The sequence below is a fragment of the Procambarus clarkii genome, chromosome 63, assembly GCF_040958095.1.
Source record: "Procambarus clarkii isolate CNS0578487 chromosome 63, FALCON_Pclarkii_2.0, whole genome shotgun sequence".
Lineage (NCBI taxonomy): Eukaryota > Metazoa > Arthropoda > Malacostraca > Decapoda > Cambaridae > Procambarus > Procambarus clarkii.
This window is the reverse complement of record NC_091212.1, coordinates 8,143,839-8,164,340: the sequence shown is the minus strand read 5'-3', so window position 1 is coordinate 8,164,340 and position 20,502 is coordinate 8,143,839. Positions and strand designations below refer to the sequence as shown.

Genomic DNA, 20,502 nt, shown 5'->3' with positions numbered 1-20,502 from the left:
GATGCTAAGGCCAAGTTATTGTTCTGCTGTTGCCGTTGAATTCAATACTTTCGTCGAGGAAGAGACAATAACAGGATGTACTCTTATCTGAAGTGCGTGGCTTCACATCAAATTCAGTTTCCGTGTAGGTGATTTCAAGGTCCTCGGTGTCTGGATCATTTATTGGCTTTGTTATTGTTTCAGTCGATTGGTGATTATTTAGTTTCTTTTTTGCCGGTATCACTCGCCTGTTGGCGAAGGGCGTCGAGGCTTCCATTGGTTGCTGGGCTGTCCGGTCTGGGGTGGAGTTGGTCCGGGTGGTGGTTGGTGCCTGGGTCACTGGTGCTGCTAACACCGTTGTCGGATCCGCCACTGGGGGAGGCGTTGGTATCATTGCTTCGGTTGCTGCTGATGTTGGGGTTTGTTCTGGTTGAGTTGAGGTAACTTGTGAAGCCGATAAAAGTACCTCTGGGACCGACATCTTGGGTAGACTATTTGCTTCTAGTAGTCTTTTGAGTACAGTTACATACTTGGTGACGTCTGTTCCTGCCAGCTTCGTAGAAGACTAGTCAGTAGAGGGATCAGGATGGCGGCGCTCGGGGCCGCTGATTGGTTGGTTGGTGTGCTGGAGGTCTGAACTGCAGTTGCCTGTGTGTTGGAACGATGAACGAACTAAATATAGGACAAGGTACCCATTGGGGTGAGCGTTGAAGTGGGTATAGTTGAAGAATAGCCTGGATGAGAGGAAACGTCGGAGTTGGAGAGACAGAGCCAGGGCTAGACCCAGCTGCGAGGCGTAAATGAGGCTTCCTGAACACCTTCAGGGTCCCGAGGGAGGGGCGGCGATGTGAGGTTCTCTTTCCTCTTGATGTGTGGAGTTTTCTTTCTTCTTTGAGGCTGAAGTCTTCTTTCTTCTTTGAAGCTGGAGTCTTCTGTCTTCTGTCTTCCACGTCGGTCTGTTCTGAAGCTTGCAGGGATTCCACCACCTCAAAACGAGCAAAATCAGATCCCCATCCCCCTAAAGTGGGGGAAGAAGGCAGCTGCCTTCAGTTGGTCACAGTTCTGCAGTTGGCTTGTTTAGGGTCATTTCGTCTTTCTGTTTGGTGCTTCTTTCACTATTGATGGTATGTTGACTTCACCTTCAGGAGGGCGCCATACACGACTGCATATTGTTTGTCTTAAGCTTTTCTTGTCTACGTGGGTTACAGTCTCGATGCCGTCTGCTTCTTTGTGTGTGATCGTCCGGTCAACCACATCGATGACGTCCAGTGGCGCGGCCGGGTTCCAGATGTTGTAGATTAAGAATCTCCTGGGGTTAGACAGGCCTTCTGAGGCCACTTCTCTGAACGAGACTTGGTCGTAGGCTGAGTAGAGAAGTTCATTTGAGTTTTCTAAGATTTGGTCCCGCACTGGTACTTGAAATTCCGCCACTCTGGGGTGTTGATTTGATGTTTGCAACCTGAGGGACATATAAGGGTTGAATAATTTCCCTTTTGTCCCACACAAATTGAAAGATAGCGGGCTTGCTGCTCCGTCTGTGTTTTCAGCTGCCTTTGCTGTCGTCAGGGCTGGGTCAGACTTTTGTGAGATTGGTGATGGTTGACTTGCAGGTACGATGACAATTGATGGTTCAGCAGGTGTTGAGATCGGTTGAGGAGCCGTCGAAGTGCTGGCGTTTGCCGGGGTCGGGTTGACAGGAGTGGCTGGTGTAGGGTTGGCCTCTGTTGTAGTAGAGCAGGCGGTGAGCATGGCCTCTGGTGTAGTAGAGCAGGTGGTAAAAATGGCCTCTGTTGTAGTAGAGCAGGCGGTGAACATGGCCTCTGGTGTAGTAGAGCAGGCGGTGAACATGGCCTCTGGTGTAGTAGAGCAGGCGGTGAACACGGCCTCTGGTGTAGTAGAGCAGGCGGTGAACACGGCCTCTGTTGTAGTAGAGCAGGTGGTGAACACGGCCTCTGTTGTAGTAGAGCAGACGGTGAACACGGCCTCTGGTGTAGTAGAGCAGGTGGTGAACACGGCCTCTGGTGTAGTAGAGCAGACGGTGAACACGGCCTCTGGTGTAGTAGAGCAGGCGGTGAACACGGCCTCTGGTGTAGTAGAGCAGGTGGTGAACACGGCCTCTGTTGTAGTAGAGCAGGTGGTGAACACGGCCTCTGTTGTAGTAGAGCAGGCGGTGAACATGGCCTCTGGTGTAGTAGAGCAGGCGGTGAACATGGCCTCTGGTGTAGTAGAGCAGGCGGTGAACATGGCCTCTGGTGTAGTAGAGCAGGCGGTGAACATGGCCTCTGGTGTAGTAGAGCAGGTGGTAAACATGGCCTCTGTTGTAGTAGAGCAGGCGGTGAACACGGCCTCTGGTGTAGTAGAGCAGGTGGTGAACATGGCCTCTGGTGTAGTAGAGCAGACGGTGAACATGGCCTCTGGTGTAGTAGAGCAGGTGGTAAACATGGCCTCTGTTGTAGTAGAGCAGGCGGTGAACACGGCCTCTGGTGTAGTAGAGCAGGTGGTGAACACGGCCTCTGGTGTAGTAGAGCAGACGGTGAACACGGCCTCTGGTGTAGTAGAGCAGGCGGTGAACATGGCCTCTGGTGTAGTAGAGCAGGCGGTGAACATGGCCTCTGGTGTAGTAGAGCAGGTGGTAAACATGGCCTCTGTTGTAGTAGAGCAGACGGTGAACATGGCCTCTGGTGTAGTAGAGCAGGCGGTGAACATGGCCTCTGGTGTAGTAGAGCAGGCGGTGAACATGGCCTCTGGTGTAGTAGAGCAGGCGGTGAACATGGCCTCTGGTGTAGTAGAGCAGGCGGTGAACATGGCCTCTGTTGTAGTAGAGCAGACGGTGAACATGGCCTCTGGTGTAGTAGAGCAGGCGGTGAACATGGCCTCTGGTGTAGTAGAGCAGGCGGTGAACATGGCCTCTGGTGTAGTAGAGCAGGCGGTGAACATGTGTTATACTCAAATTCTGTCAGTTGAAATGTAACCAATCACAGGCAAGTAGGCCTCTGACGTCATGCCAGACAGAGGAGCATCAAGCATGCTCCCAGCAGCCTCAGTTATCCTCACAGACCCAGAGTAGGTGGACCTCGGCTGGCCAGTTATACACCTGTTTGCCTCACTCAATAAATATATACAGAAGCGACTACTGTGTCTACATTCAACCCGAACAAGGCAAACGAATACTGGTGGCAGCGGTGGGATCCAGAAATTTTTTTCTGGAAGCAAAAGTTCCAGTACCCAGCATCGCCTCGTGTTCCAGCCAAAACCGCCGCCACCGCCACCGCCATAAGCCGCCATCCTGCCACCCACGCATCAAATATTGTGCCAGACCGGGGTCCTGCCATCAACCACTACTCCAGGCTAACGTTTTTAGAAGTAAGGGTCAATATTTTCCTGTGAGAACGCTCACTCATCAGTGAGGAGGAAGGAAGCTTCCCGCGCCAGCCATTTTTGAACCTCGCGCCACCACGTGGGAACCACCTATTACACCCACCACCACCACCACCGCCACCCAAGCTGACAGTATCAAGCTTCGTGAGGGTGCAAGCTACTGCAATCGTCGTCAGCCATCGTCGCAGGTATCAACTGGTTATTCCATCGTCGCAATATTGTCGTCGTCAGAATTTATCTTCGTGCCTCTAGCCTGAACAGTGTGGGGTCCCTGAGTCTCGCGCCACCGCCGCCAGGAGCGCTGCCGTCGCATCCAGTTTGTAAACACGCCTCACATGGGCCTCTTCAGATCTTCACGACGCTTCTCCTACTTTGGCTACTGGTGATCCTCATAAATTACAACCCTGAGATAAGTAATTGCTAGTTGAGAACAACGTGCCAAGTGTTAAAAAGTGACTTATGTAATAATTCCCATAATATCCTGTGAATTAACCATTCAGTGACTTGTTAAATATTGGAGCTGGTTCAGTACTGCACTCCCCACAGTTTTCCTGTGTGATTTCAACATTCCTGCTTCTTACAGTAATTTCATTGAATTTTAATTGTTCTCCTAGAGTGTTATTGGTAAATTTAAATTCCAGTGAATTAAGAAATCCTTGTTTTAGTAGCAGTTAAGGATTTGTGCAATATAATTTTTTTTAATTTCTCCAGACCTAACTTGAAATTTATCCTTTAAGCATTTTATTTTAAACTTTTACCATAGGAGTTATATACATTCCTGTGTCCAGTTTATGTGCTACATCCATATTTCTTGCATTGCCACTTGTTGTGTTGAATCTTTTTAATGAAATTTTGCAATTGCATTTCCCAGTTTTTATTCTAAATTGCTGTGCTTAGTCTGGTTTAATTAATTTACATACATCTAATTCCAGTCATTTTTTTAATGAAAGATTGCTAAATTTAGTTTACAATTTGCTTGTTCTTAATTATTTTCTTGCCTAGCCCAATTTAATAATTTTATTTCTGCCATTTTTACTTTAGCCAAGTTGATATTTTTTGTGTTTATTTTTGTGTATACTATTTCTGATGCCAGGTGCACTTAATTATAATCTGCGTTCAAATATTACTTCCACGGCTGTGACAATGCCTACCACTGTTGAAACCCCTTCAGAATCAATGGGAACAGTTGCTCGTCCCAATGGCCAGAGATCAGCTCAGGAAATGGCTATTCCTCTTTTTGCTGGGGAATCCCGCTTATTAGAGTCATGGTTTAGTAAGGTTGAAGCGAAAACTGTTGCACGTTTTTCTAAGCCTACTGATGCCGAATACTTAGCAATTGCACGGTCAGCTGTGGACACAACCAAAGGTGATGCACGTTTTGTTGTTGATGAGAAAGCCATTGTTAGCCTCCAGTCTTGGCCTGAATTTAAGGATTTCTTTCGCCGTCGCTTTGTTAATAAAGGAGACCTAGACCCATATAGGTTAGTCAAGAAAATTGCCAATGCCACCATGCAGCCTGGTGAATCGTTTAATGCGTTTACTAGCCGTCTCGATCAGTATCTGTATGCCTTAGTTTCTGCTATGAATAATTCAACTTGGTTAGATAAAGACAATAATCTGTCCCCTGAGGCTATGGCCAAAATGATAGCATTTGGTACTTTAATGCATTTTGCCCCCGAGCATACAAAACCAATCGTTGAGCAACAAAATTTTGGTGTTAAACATGAAATTGGTGAAGTGTTTGAGGCTATTAACAATGCCGCCGATAAACTAGCTCCCCGAAGTGCTCAACTGTTGCCACCCTCTGATGCTGTAAATGTAGTTACAAGTTCTCAGCATCCTCCCACAAATTCTCAAAACTCTTGGTCGCAGAAGCGTACCCATGCTCGTAGCCCCCAGTCAAATTCGCCGCCTCATAAAATGCCGAAACGCCATAGTCCACAACCATCCACTCCCTCATGTTGGCATTGTGGTAAGAGTAACCACCTTGCAAGGGACTGTTGGTCCGCCCCTAGATCATCACCTCCTAGACAATTCTCTCGGCCCCCTCATCAATCTAATCATTCTAGGCTTCCATATTGCACGTACCATAAACAAGTTGGTCACCACACTGCGGATTGTAGAGCTAGGCAAAGGACATCTCCACCTCGTAACTCCCATGGTCAGTCTTGGCGAGGCTCACAGCGTCCAAGACATTATCAGAACTCTCGTAATTACAACTCCCAGCCCAGCTATAATGCAACTTCAAATTATAATGCTCAGTCACAGAATGCTGGAGCTCAGAATGTTCACTCCATGTCGTCGGGAAACCCCCAAGGCCATCCGCTAACCAATTCAAGCTAGCCAATCCTAGTGCCCTCCCTGTGTATTCAGTAGCTACCCAAAATAGATTTGGACACTTGACAGAGGAGGACACTGACTCTAGACCAGTTGTAGATGTTGACGGATCCACAGTAAATTTGACACAAACAAGACGCAGATATCCCAGACAACATAAGTCAAAAATAGTAACTTGTCCAGTCTCAAGTGATGGTCCCCTTGTATCAGCCATTGTACATGGTAGAGTTTTAAAAGTTTTTCTTGACTCAGGTGCAAAAATTAATATTGTCAAGCCCTCAGCTCTTAGAGACATTGAAAGTATGCACCCTACTATTTTAAAACAGTCACACATACCTTTTCTAAGTGGTATTTCAGGAAATAAAGTAAAAGTTCAGGGTGAAATTGACCTCCCACTCAAGTTCAATGATGTCACATTGTCTATAACATGTTTAGTTGTTGACATTATTCATTTTCCTGGAGACATTCTCTTAGGTCTGTACACCATGATTGATGAAAATATTGCATTGTTTCCCCATCGTTGGAACATAAGTATCAAAGACCATGTCATACCCTTGTGTAGCATGTATCGACAGGGCCACGAGTTCAACCTTCAATCAGATTATGTTAATTTTGTTGACACCCGCCTTGCAAGCGTAGGTTTGTCAGATCATTGTCGTGGTAGCATACCCGAGAAAACAGGCACTCGATTGAAGCATAGTAGTTGTGCAGTTGTTAAGGAGAATGAGTATCGGGACTTTCTGGAAGGGGACGCCCTAACGGATTCTCGTTGTCTCGCTCGCCTGGCAGCTTCCATCTCTGAAGTCAGTGGTTCCATGGCTACTGACACTGTGCTACACCCTCATTCTCTCACCAGAATAAGAGTTAAGGTTCAGGGAGTGCCTGAGTTGTCGGATGTGATTGCGGAAAGTGAAACATGTAAAGTGAATGGTACATTTGTTGAACCCTCCTGGCACACAGTGCAGGATGGTACTGTCTCACTTTTTATCGCGAACACAAGTAATGCCGATATCCATCTCCAGTCTGGTACCCATGTTGTAGATTTTGCCCATTACTCGTTACCGGTGCGAGTTGTGGATGATGTCTCCATGGATCATACTGTTTGTACACTCACACCAGGAGAACAGGGATCTCAGCCAGAGGTGCAAGCGCAACACCTCAGTCCTACTGATTTTCCTGACTCTGTGGCTCAGCTTTTGAAAATTTTGAACAAGAATAGAGCTGTTGTTGCTCTACCAGGAGAAAAATTAGGTCTCACTCCTCTTATTACACATAAAATTCCCCTTGAACAAGGAACTACGCCTATTTATGTACCAGCTTACCGACTTCCCCATTCTCAGAGAGCAGAAGCAGATAGACTTGTAGAAGAAATGTTACAGAGTGATGTAATTGAATCGAGTAATTCGCCATGGAACGCTCCATTGATTCTTGTACCAAAGCGAGATGGGACTTGGAGACCTGTAATCGATTATCGCAAGCTTAACAGAGTAACAATACCTGATCGTTTCCCACTTCCAGTTCTAAATGATTTGTTGCAAAGTATTGGTCGAAACAAAGTATTCTCAACGTTAGATTTGTTGCAGGGATTCTGGCAAATCCCCCTTGATGAGGAAAGTAAACAATTGACAGCCTTTAGTACTCCCAATGGTCATTTTCATTTCAAAAGAATGCCGTTTGGTTTGCGTAGTAGTCCAATAACCTTTTCACGGCTCATGACAAATCTATTTCGTAGATTGATAGGAAGTACGCTTCTAGTTTACCTTGATGATCTCATAATCATGTCGCAAGATGTTCAGACTCATTTCCAGAACCTTGAAAAAGTACTTGCAAAGCTCGCTGAAGCTAATTTAAAAATAAAGCTTGCAAAATGTTCATTTTTAAAGCAAAAGATTAATTTCCTAGGTCATACAGTTACACCTTCAGGTATTACATTGAATGAATCAAAAATTATTGCTGCCCGTGATTTTCCAACACCTCGTACCGCAGAAGCCGTAAGACAGTTCACAGGTCTTGTAGGATTTTATCGTTCATTTATTGCTGGATTCTCTATTATAGCCGCTCCGCTTTACAAGTTGCAAAGAAAAGATGAACCCTTTGTTTGGGGAGAGGCCCAGGATCAGTCATTCAAAAAACTCAAAGCAGCCTTGATTTCGTCACCTGTCCTTAGGTATCCAGATTTTTCTAAACCTTTTACGTTGGTTACAGATGCTAGTGACATAGGTTTAGGTGCTGCATTACTTCAAACAGAAGGTCACAGAGATCACGCAATAGCTTATGCTAGCCGCACATTATCTAAAGAAGAGAAAAATTATAGTGCAACAGAACGAGAAGCCTTGGCAGTTGTTTGGGCACTTAAACATTTCAAGGATACAATTTATAATTACCCAGTTCATGTTCTTACAGATCACCAACCATTAATTCCCTTGTTCAAAAATAAGAATCCAGTTGGAAAGTTTGCTAGATATTTGCTCACAATTCAAGAATTCAATCCCACATTTGGATATATTCCAGGAAAGCAAAATGTTGTAGCCGATGCGTTTTCTCGACACGTAGCTGCGATTCAGTTAAATTACCCAGCATTAGATGCTACAGTAGTAGAAACGGAACAAAGACAAGACCCCATATGGGCACCCGTCATTAAATTTTTGACTAAGCAAGACACTCGCCCGATTCATAAACCACCAGTACCATTGAAAGAACTAGTTATGTTGGACAATTTACTGTGTAGAGTAGTAAAGCTAGGGACAGCCCCGAGGAAATGTTGTCAGTTAGTTGTTCCAGCTGTCTTGGTACCAACTGTGTTAAAAATTATCCATGATGCTCCTGCAAGTGCACATCCAGGAAAGGATCGTACACTCCAACAAGGTCGATTGAAATATTTTTGGCCAAAAATGGCTAAGGAGATTGCTCATTATGTTGACAGATGTTTAACTTGTTTACAGCACAAGGGACATGTTTCAGGACCTAATCCAATTCAGGTGTACCCAGCAACTAAAGCTCCTTGGGAACGAATATCGATGGATTTATTGACAAATTTTGCGGAAACAGAGAAAGGGAACAAACATTTGCTTGTAATGGTCGATAATTTTTCACGGTTTTGCGAACTAGTTCCTATCCCGAACAAAACAGCAGAAACCATAGCCAGCGCATTCCATGACCAAATAATTTGTAGATATAGTATGCCTAAAGTAATCCTTTCAGATAATGGTCCGGAATTCAGTAATAGTATTCTAACTAGCTTGTGTGATTTATATAACATCAAAAAATGTAGCATCATGCCTTATCATCCGGCAAGTAATGGACTAGCTGAACGTACTAACAGGAAAGTGTTAGATGCCTTGAGAGTCACGTTGAATTTTGATAACAACAATTGGGATGATTTTATACCCTTAATTCAGTGTGCTATAAATTCTTCAATTAATGTTTCTACTGGTGACACACCTCACGCTATTCTTTATGGTACAGATAAGATCCTCCCTAATGAATTGATTAACGTACCTCCTACTCCCTTATATAACGTAGATGATTTTGTTCAAGTGAAGCGTAGACAAATGCAATTAGTATTCAAGAAAATACGAGAACAACTGTCCAAAGCAACAGCCGAGTTCACTCTAGCAAGGAATGCACGAGCTAAACCCAATAAAATAACTATTGGATCTGTAGTAATGATACTTAACCAACACAGGTCTGGTCCTATGTACAAGTTAACTAAGAAATTTTTGGGTCCATATAAGGTAATCGAGCTTATTAAAGGTAACAAATACAGACTTAAGAACTTGTTAACAGGAGAGTACATAAATGAACATTTAGACCACATGAAGTTAGCTAAAATGACTGTTGACGAGACTGATGAGGAAGATGACAATGAACTTACCCAGACAGATACTCCTACTCGGACACCACCTTCTGTGGTTGACAGACCACTTGATGTTCAGCAACCCCATACTAGCAATTATAATCTTAGATCTAGACCTCTCGTTTCAACCGTGCACTCACCACACGTCCATTGGCTAGATGTTAACGAGGATATCTCTCAAGATGATAGTTTGTCACATGAAGTTTCATCTGTTCCGGACCTTCAGTCAGAGCCAGAGTTGTATAGTGCTCTGGATGAGCTAGGTGTAGATATCCGCAGAATTTATAATTGAATGCACTCTGTAGTTATTCTGTTTGTTTTGAAAAAAAAAAAAAAAAACTCAATTGCAGTATTTCTACCACATGTGTCTTATTATTACCATTATATATAATGTATAGTTTTTCTCAACTTTATTTTGTTATGAATTAGATGCCATTGTTAAGTCTACTACCATTTGTATTTTTACAGTGCTTGTCATAAGAGTTATTATTGTTCTAGCAACCACATTGAGGCCAGTGAATCCTGACTGCTATCACGCAGATGTTAGTCTTCTTGATCCAGGTCTTGTATATGCTTGTAAATATATTGCACATTATATATATTGTACATTGGTCTTGTAAATATATTGTATTATTTCAGAAAAAAAAAAGAGAAAAAAAAAAATTATCTATCTTGAAATTCAATTGTGGTTGTTAGGTCAGAACTTTGTTCTATTAATGTAATAATTGTTTAATTTTGTATGGTTTTCAAGCACATGCCATTGACACATGTTAATAATTTTGTTTAGGCAATACCTTGAGTTGTATTGTTCATATCTGATCAGTAGACATACACATGTTCTTAATACTCTGATTTAATCAAAGCATTGTTACCATGATTTTCACCTATTATGATGAATTTTTTTTTTGGTGCATATATGCCGAGTTGTTTGTATTACGCACACCTGATCTTCTTTCAATGTTTTATTATGCAAATTTCACATGTAAGCCATTATTGTATGCCACCGAGGTCCTTTCAGTATCATTGTAACTATATAGCTAGCCAGAGCTTGTCGACAAGGGACGTCGACTTGGTAGCGTGTCCGAGCGGTGTTATACTCAAATTCTGTCAGTTGAAATGTAACCAATCACAGGCAAGTAGGCCTCTGACGTCATGCCAGACAGAGGAGCATCAAGCATGCTCCCAGCAGCCTCAGTTATCCTCACAGACCCAGAGTAGGTGGACCTCGGCTGGCCAGTTATACACCTGTTTGCCTCACTCAATAAATATATACAGAAGCGACTACTGTGTCTACATTCAACCCGAACAAGGCAAACGAATACATGGCCTCTGGTGTAGTAGAGCAGGCGGTGAACACGGCCTCTGGTGTAGTAGAGCAGGCGGTGAACATGGCCTCTGGTGTAGTAGAGCAGGCGGTGAACACGGCCTCTGGTGTAGTAGAGCAGGCGGTAAACACGGCCTCTGTTGTAGTAGAGCAGACGGTGAACACGGCCTCTGGTATCACAGACGTTGGAAGGTTGTTAATATTCTCCTTGTACAATTCATTAAGTATTCTGTACCGTTGTCTGAGATCTCCACCTGACATTTCCACCTGTGTGTTGGGCCCCCAGTGGAGAGGGGCTTGGCCTGGTGCGGACGTTGTTGTAGCAACTGTGGGCTGCTGCTAACTCAGCAATAAAATGCTTGTCCTCATACACTAAGAAGGTTAGGTTAGGTCGTGGTTTTTTATTCAGGTAAACTCAAATATTCACAATATATTTGACAGTACGGTTTAATACTAAGTGAAAATAAGTACAATTCCTGACTGCTATGAATAGTACATAATTGCACTTATTTGTGCTGTTACATTTACCTCCCCATTTTTGGAGGACGGGCTGCATTACCATTAGCCAATCAGATGACGGGTAACCAGTTACCTGTGGCTGTAGGAGGAGGAGGGTGGTGAGGTGGTGGTGGTGGCGCTGGCTAGACTTGGAGCCCAGTGTGACGGCTGGTATAGGAGTGGGAGGTCGCTAGGTTTTGCTGCTCCGGGTATAACCCACATATCGCACACTATAATAACAACAATAGTTTATTTATTTATAATAACACTGTTCTTTTTTTAATGTTATTTGATTTTGTCTTTTTTCACAGTCAAGCTCATTTAATAAAATATTTGGCAACGTAATGTAATTTTTTATTTCACAACGTAAAGACAATATAATAATTTTTATTTTACAACAATTTATTTTACATATATTTTAATATGGTTTGGTCGTCATGTTTTACAACTACTGTACATTTTTTTCATGCGTTCCTTCTCAGAAGTTGCTTTAGTGTATCATCGTGAAGGAATCATTATGGCCAGCAAGGCGAGGACTCTGATTGGTGTAGACTAAGCCACCCAAGAGGTGGCACGGGCATGAATAGCCCGTAAGTGGCGGCTGTTTGAACCTATTACCAGTACCAGTAGCTGGTACTGAAGATCTGTGGATGAATAGAGCTTTCTCTACTTCTATTGGCTGTTATTATCCACTCTTTTGCCAGATTTTGTTGACGTAACAACGTGCAGGCGATGAGTCACAATAACGTGGCTAAAGTAAGTTGACCAGACCACACACTAGAAGGTGAAGGGACGACCACGTTTCGGTCCGTCCTGGACCATTGTAATAATAATAATAATAAATAATAATAAATGTTTATTTAGGTAAGGTACATACATAAAGAGATTTTACAAAGTTTGTTGGGTTAATAGATAGAGCTAGTACATACAATGCCTAAAGCCACTATTACGCAAAGCGTTTCGGGCAGGAAAAACATTAATGACTAAAGCTTAAAACTAATGGGTAAAAATAATAAAATGTGTTGAGAACAAATAAAAATAGAGGTAAAAGAGGGGGGAACATGGTTGAAAAATCAAGTAACACCGTGCATTGTTGGTCTCCAGTCCGTTGCTAAATTGCATTCTATAGTTTCAGGCGATATGAGCATGATAACTGCTCTCTTGGTGCATGGGGGGACCTCTGTCTCAAAGTTGTATATAGCATCGCTTATACCCCAGGGGGCATAATTACATAATAATTCATGTTTTGGGGGACACGAAGCCTGTGTATATACGTTTTTAGGATTAGGTTATATCGACGTCTCGCCCAGGGGGAAGTACTGACCTTTCCCAGGATGCATCCCCACAACAGTTGCCTAACTCCCGGGTACCTATTTACTGCTAGGTGAATAGAGACAATAGGTGAAAAAAAAACCATTCTCAACCATTTCTCTCCCGCTCCGGGAATCGACCCCTGGGATCCCCGACTGTAAGTCGAGAACGTTACCAACTGAACTACGAAACCCATTGGTCATTACTTATGAAAGTAGACATAGCAAGTAGACTTACTGAGGTAGATGAGGTAGAAAGAGGCGCACACCATCGTCACTCTACCTGTGGAAGACCGAAGTAAACATTGTTTGAGTTATATAGTGTTATAGTGTACAAGAATGTAACAACTCTTGTATATATCTCAAAAAAAAAATATATATACTCAAAACAAAACTCAGCTTCTAAACGGAGTTATCACAACAGAACATTCACCACAGCTCCTGTCATGCTCACATGACAGAGGACAGGTCCCTCCAGAGGTCCTGTCATGTTGACAGGACCTGTCATATTGACAGGACCTATTATTTAGTACAGGTAGAACACGAATAAAGGGACACAGGTGGGAACTGTATACCCCAATGAGCCACAGAGACATTAGATCGAAAGTTGTTCAGTGTCAGAGTAGTTAGCAGACGGAATGCATTGGGCAGTGATGTGGTGGAGGCTGACTCCATACACAGTTTCAAATGTAAATATAACAGAACCAAGTAGGCTCCGGAACCTGTACATCAGATGATTGACAGTTAAGAGGCAGGACCAAAGAGCCGAAGCTCAACCCCCATTAGCACAACTAAGTGAGATCTCTGGCTGACTCTCCTCCGACAAAGTGTACCATTAACCATTAGTTGTAACTACACCAATAAAACATTACCTTGACCACACGGAGATTTGGAGACGTCTGACCAAACCTCTCGATGTCGGCCCTTTTATGTCTTGCCTGGCAACTGTGCGCAGGCTGGCCCTCGAGGTGGCCAATACACCGCGTGTCAACTTTGTGAAAGTGTCAGAATACACCGTGTGTCAACTTTGTGAAAGTGTCAGAATACACCGTGTGTCAACTTTGTGAAAGTGTCAGAATACACCGTGTGTCAACTTTGTGATAAAGAAAACATACTCCCATGAACATTATATTGTAGAATGTCCCCATACTGACTGACTGTCGCCCTCCTGGGCTGAGGCATGCTGAACTCTATACACGAATACTGGAACACTTGATGATATATCGGACTTGTACCCAAGAGTGCCTATAATGCATCAGTTATACAATGTTTGTGATGTAACTATAACCTGAGCTTGTATAAGCATCTTAATCACCTTCAGTGGTAAAGGCTTAATAGCACACTAGTTTCTATATCAGCTATATCTTAGCCTGTCAAAGTAGGAGAGTTTTTCTACCACAGATGTGGCCAAATCTTATTTATATTTATTTATTTATTAATATATATACAAGAAGTTACATTGGGTTTATGAGAGTACATAGCATGATGTGTTTACATTCTTGTACAGCCACCCCCGAGGCCAGGCTTGACTTGTGAGAGTTTGGTCCACTAGGCTGTTGCTTGGAGCGGCCCGCAGTGGGTCTTTTCTATGTTTAGTGTGAGTTTGTTGGTTGACATCCACAAGTGAACTTGTTTTAATTCATTGTTTTCAACATTATTTAATATGAGTGGGTTGGGGTCAGAGTAGATGAGAGTAGTATCATCAGCAAACAATATAGGTTTAAGCACATTAGAGACATTAGGGAGAACTTTGATGTATATAAGAAACAGGAGGGGTCCCAAGATGCTGCCCTGCGGCACCTCTACGGTTAATGGCAGAGTGGGGGAGGTTACATCATTGATGCCTACATATTGGTAGTTGAATATGTGGTTGAAAAACAACAACAGCTCGTCCCGGTAAGATTCCTGCCTTGTGATTGGTCTGATGAGTCCTCAACGGTTCACTTGGCCAATCACGACGTAGTTTAACACCATAGAGCCCATCCATGCCACCGCCCCATAGAGCCCGTCCATGCCACCGCCCCGTAGAGCCCGTTCATGCCACCGCCCCATAGAGCCCGTCCATGCCACCGCCCCATAGAGCCCGTCCATGCCACCGCCCCGTAGAGCCCGTTCATTCCACCGCCCCATAGAGCCCATCCATGCCACCGCCCCGTAGAGCCCGTTCATGCCACCGCCCCATAGAGCCCGTCCATGCCACCGCCCCATAGAGCCCGTCCATGCCACCGCCCCATAGAGCCCGTCCATGCCACCGCCCCATAGAGCCCGTCCATTCTACCGCCCCATAGAGCCCGTCCATTCCACCGCCCCATAGAGCCCGTCCATTCCTTGCCTCGACTCTCCCCACAAGGGACTGTGCCCCTCACTACATAATTTCCGTCCCCCACCATGATAATATTAGCAAGTCAGAACATGTCCTTCGTTCACTGTTAATTCTCGGTGAATGCCGTCTGGTCCCCCGTCCGTGTGCCTGTCTGTCTGTCTGTTGCTGGTGCTTGTTGCTGTCTCGCTGTGTGTCGACTCCCGTGCCCTTCTTGCTGTCTGTCTGTGGGACAAGCTTTTCTTGCACTTTCAGGTACATAGTGCAATGATCATTCCTTGTTGATCATTGATCAGGGGTGGGGGGTGTTGAGGCATTGCGTGCGTGCGTGTGTGTGAAAAATCAGCATTTTCAAAAATGTGAAAAATGATTGACAGTTGAGAGGTGGGCCGGAAGAGCCAGAGTTCAACTCCCATAAGGACAACTAGGTGAATACAAATATCCCTACACACACACACACACACACACACACACACACACACTCAAATACCCCTACACACACACACAAACACACCCTACATACACACAAATCGCTCCCTCCCTTCCACACACAGTGCCTCCATTCCCCCCTACCCACACCCACACACGCAATGCCTCCACACCCCCAACAGGGACTGATCATTACACTATGTACCAGCCACTATCAGGGGTGCATACTGTAACTTTTCTCCCGGACATCCCCACCACCACCACCACGGCGGCGACGACGACGACGCCAGCTAGTACATGTTGACACATTTATACCAGTGATCACCTCCCTCGTGTTGGCCCTCTGAGCAAGTGGACGAGCTAGTTTACACTCCAATCCTTAATAAGTAATATGCTTTAGAGCATTAATGCCTAACCACACCATATGTTGGAAAAAATGTGTCGGTAGTTGAAGTGTTGGAATGTTAGGTTTCAGAACGTTGATAAGCCCACTTGAAAGCCTAGTCTGGTTTGATTGTTTGTTATGATATATTTATAAATCGAGTTCAAATTTGAATTAAATCATTTTATCTTTTAATTTTGTATAGATGATTATTTATCTGGTATAAAATGAGCTTCGGTTTTAAACATGAATGGCAATGTTTGTTTTATTGGGATTCTCGTTATGGGCGCTGCAGGAAAATATATGGACATGATCATAATGTGAAGAACATTTTCTTAATAAAATTAATATTACATTCAAGTATAGGCCTATCTTTGTCTAATATAACTTTTCATCTATCCTCACACGTCACCGTGTGATGGAGTGTGAAAAGATATGTGCATTCAGAGATAATTCTATAACAAATGTTCAAGATATGTGTAAATTTTTCAATCAAAATGATCTGCTGCCAGAAGTCTTGTTCTTTGCTAACTGTAGGTAGTAACTGAGTGATTGTAACCTATCCACCGCTGCCCACTGGATGGGGGGCGGTGTGCAGGACAAACATATCAATTGTGACACTAGCTCTCCACATATGTCAGTTGCTTAATTTAGAAACTGTACTTGAGGTCGGCATCGAGCCCATTGTTGATGTGATGACGTGCATTGAATTTTGTAACTAGTTCATCAAGATTGTAACTTGCTTAGCTAAATGAATTGTGAGGTTCAGTCCCTGAGCCCATTATGTGCCTCTGTAACCCTTTCCACTACTGCCCACAAGATGGGTATGGGGTGCATAATAAATGAACTAAACTAACTTCTCACACGTGACGAAGGCCTGTGCTCAGTTCATCATATAAATCCATATGTTGAGCAGGTTTTCTTCATATTTCGTAGAATGTGTGTCGAAGGCTTCGACTGTTGCTCTCGGAATTGGTGTCGCCTTTAGTGATTCAACAGCTCTTGGTGCTGGTGTAAATAGTTCCCTCCGGTGTGTGGCCTCCCTCACTCCTTCCCTACCGCCCTCCCTCCCTTAGAAACCTCTTAAACTCCTTCAATGTGGAAGAACTCGTTAATTTTTCCTGCGGCTGGCCAGATATAAATGTCGCCTTGTGCGTTGGTCGTCCATCTTGTCTCTTTACTGAGTCTCAAACTGACGAAAGCATTTACCCTCAACCTTTCAACATTTGGGTATAGAGACGAGGAAAAACAAAATGCAGCAATATTAAAACCGTATGAAGCAACTACAATAGCCTCGTTCGTCTAGGGTTCCTTCTTGCAACGTTATATATTACTGTATCATAGCAGACCACTGTTATCAATAGACCACTGTCGAAACGAAGGTATGACAATGTATGTGTGCTTGACTTGGCTTAAGGATCCTCCCGCAACTGTGCTAGTTATTGGTAAGGTCAGAAAAATTGTACTTTTATCGTACAAGTGAATTAAAAGTAGTGAAAGGACGGCACTTTTGAAGAGACGTGCTCAGGTGGTGGTACAGCTCCCCCTCTCCCATAGCTACACCACTAGATTCCTGATCGTAATTGTTCAGCATCTTACTATGCACAATCTACAACAATTAATACAACATGGATTTGTTAAAATAGATCATGTAACAAATAGATTTGTTAAAACAGAACTCGTAACAGTGGATATATAAATTGAAGAAGTTTAGTCAGGAAAAATCAGGGTAAATACTGGTTTGGAAACAAGGTTGTTGATTTATGGCCCAACCGGCTAACATGATAGGTGTGGGATCGCTGGAGTGTTTCTAGCGTAGGTTAGACATATATCTGAAAGATTGATTGATGAAGATTAAGCCACCCAAAAGGTGGCACGGGCATGAATAGCCCGTAAGTGGTGTATCTGAATGAACTTGGGTGGATATAAGTAGGAGCTGCCTTGTATGGTCCAATAAGCCTTCTACAATTTATTTTATTCTTATGTTCTTGCATAATCTTCAAGCTGGATAAATTTAATTTTAGGAGGGATATAGAACATAAGAATTATGTAGTGGTTTGGATATAGGGTCGATGAGCGGGATAGGCTGCAATTTGGCACTATTGACAAAAAGTAGCTGCCAAAAATAGACTAAGGGCTGGATTTAATACGATCCCATCTAATAAATGAGAAGCCGCCGGCTTCCTGTCCACTTCGAGGTACTAGAGATGGTGACTCTCAGGTAAATTCCGGTTAATATAGTTAGTGTGCTTTGGTAAAGGTGGAGTTGTTAATCCCCAAAAGATTGCCCCAGGGTAAATTCAAATAAGTTTATTAAGAATAAAAAATACATCCCAAAAGGATAGGAGCTTAGATTGCTACCCCTGGGTAGGGATCTGACATCCCCCATCCCCCCCCCAGGAGGTGATGCCTCTCTGGGGAGAGGCATCACCTCTCTTTCCCTCAGGAGAGCATGACTGTCTCAGGAGGGCGACACCGACGACCTCTTCGTCCATTTGGTCCGGGAGACATCTCCCGTCACGCAGGGTGCAGTCGCACCTCCACAGATCTCCAGTATCATCTATTGATACTGGTGATGGCTCAAAAGGGCCACCACTTACGAGCTATTCATGCCCGTGCCACCTTTTGGGTGGCTTCATCTTCATCTTAACACATTCACAAGGGAGACATCTCCCGTCATGCAGGGTGCATTCGCACCTCCACAGATCTCCAATATCAGCTCTTGATACTGGCAATGGCTTAAAATGGCCACCACTTACGAGCTATTCATGCCTGTGCCACCTTTTGGGTGGCTTCATCTTCATCTTAACACATTCACAAGGAAGACATCTCCCGTTATGCAGGGTGCATTCGCACCTCCACAGATCTCCAATATCAGCTCTTGATACTGGTAATGGCTTAAAATGGCCACCACTTACGGGCTATTTATGCCCGTGCCACCTTTTGGGTTGCTTCATCTTCATCTTAACACATTCATAAGGGAGACATCTCCCGTCATGCAGGGTGCATTCGCACCTCCACAGATCTCCAGTATCAACTCTTGATACTGGTAGTGGCTTAAAAGGGCCACCACTTACGGGCTATTCATGCCCGTGCCACCTTTTGGGTGGCTTAATCTTCATTAATCAATCAATCGACGACCTCTTGACCATTTGGTCACCATTTGGTCCGGGAGACATCTCCCGTCACGCTGGGTGCAGTCGCACCTCCACAGATCTCCAGTATCATCTATTGATACTGGTGATGGCTCAAAAGGGCCACCACTTACGGGCTATTCATGCCCGTGCCACCTTTTGGGTGGCTTAATCTTCATTAATCAATCAATCGACGACCTCTTCAGTGTGATTTCTGGTGTGAGCCAAGGAACAGGAACCAGTGGCAGCCACAGCGGTCAGTATTTCTGGTGTGAGCCAAGGAACAGGAACCAGTGGCAGCCACAGCGGCCAGTATTTCTGGTGTGATGTGATCTTGCTCCATCGTCTCTTCTTTCGTACACACACAGGTACGTTTCGTTTATCATTTACAATTTCCCCTTTTAATTTAACTCGAGGTAAATAAGATGCTTATATATCGTTTTGCGTGATTATTTCAAAATAACATAATTAATTTAACTTTACGTTTATCGTGGAAAATATATAAAACCGATAATCACAAACGCCAACCGTATTTTTTTTAATTAGCAAAATTAGGTATACACAGCAATGTGCTGCTACCTTATTTTATATGAGATATTACACAGTGTAGATCAAGAACTAGCTATAGTTTTAACTATTGCACGTGATGAGTCACAATAACGTGGCTAAAGTACGTTGACCAGACCTCACACTAGGAAGGTGAAGGGACGACGACGTTTCGGTCCGTCCTGTGGACCATTCTCAAGTTGATTGTCTTGAGAATGGTCCAGGACGGACCGAAATGTCGTCGTCCCTTCACCTTCTAGTGTGTGATCGGTTTAACTATTATTCCCATCTCACAGGATGGTTTGTATACATCTTGAAAAGTTGGATTAATGAAGTATTCACAACCTATACAGCTGTGCTCAGGGTATTATCTAAGGCAGTTGATAGAGGAAAATATTGACAGTCTGTGTACCTTGACTTTGGCAAACCTTTTGATACTGTGCTTCGCGAAAGACTGATTAGAATGGGTTGTGGTATTTACCTGGATTTACCCGAGGGCCACAAATATTCTAGATGCCTCGACGAGGACTTAAATCCGAGTGGGAATGGTGGCGTGTCAAAGTGCTCTGTTATTTACCATATACATATATGATTTAGACACAGGACTGACCGCTGACAGCAAATTAGCAAATACAAAAATAACGCGGAAAATATATTCAGTTAAAAAAATGGATTCAAAATGGCTGCAATTAAAGACGATTCAGATAAACTTTTAAAATGAACGAAAGAGTTAGAGACAGTTTCGTGCAGCATGTAGGTTCTGAGCCTTTATAGGTTATATTAATAGAGTAACCGGACACAAGTTCATTTGATTTACTTATAATTGCTTGCACATGGATTAAAAAATACATTCCAAAAAGACAAGCTTAGCTTGCTACCCATGGGTAGGGATATGACATCCCCCTTCCCCCCATGGGGTGATGCCTCTCTGGGGGGAGGGGGCGATTGATAAATAAATGAATTAATAGAATTAATTCATTTATTAAGTTTTCAGATTAGTTCAAGTAAG

At 43.7% G+C, this 20,502-nt stretch overlaps 1 protein-coding gene across 1 annotated transcript in view; it reads right to left on the bottom strand.

Moving 5' to 3' along the window:
* LOC123765771 (probable glutamate receptor) overlaps positions 1-15,915 on the bottom strand; it is a 38,982-nt gene extending 23,067 nt beyond the window's left edge. The window contains exons 1-3 of the mRNA XM_069308688.1: positions 13,555-15,915; positions 12,921-12,965; positions 11,467-11,602 (exon numbers count right to left, since the gene is read on the bottom strand). Of these exons, the coding sequence (XP_069164789.1) occupies positions 11,467-11,602; positions 12,921-12,954 (170 nt within the window). The 5' untranslated portion in view covers positions 12,955-12,965; positions 13,555-15,915. The remainder of the gene's footprint in view (positions 1-11,466; positions 11,603-12,920; positions 12,966-13,554) is intronic.
* Between the last annotated feature and the right edge of the window lie 4,587 nt (positions 15,916-20,502).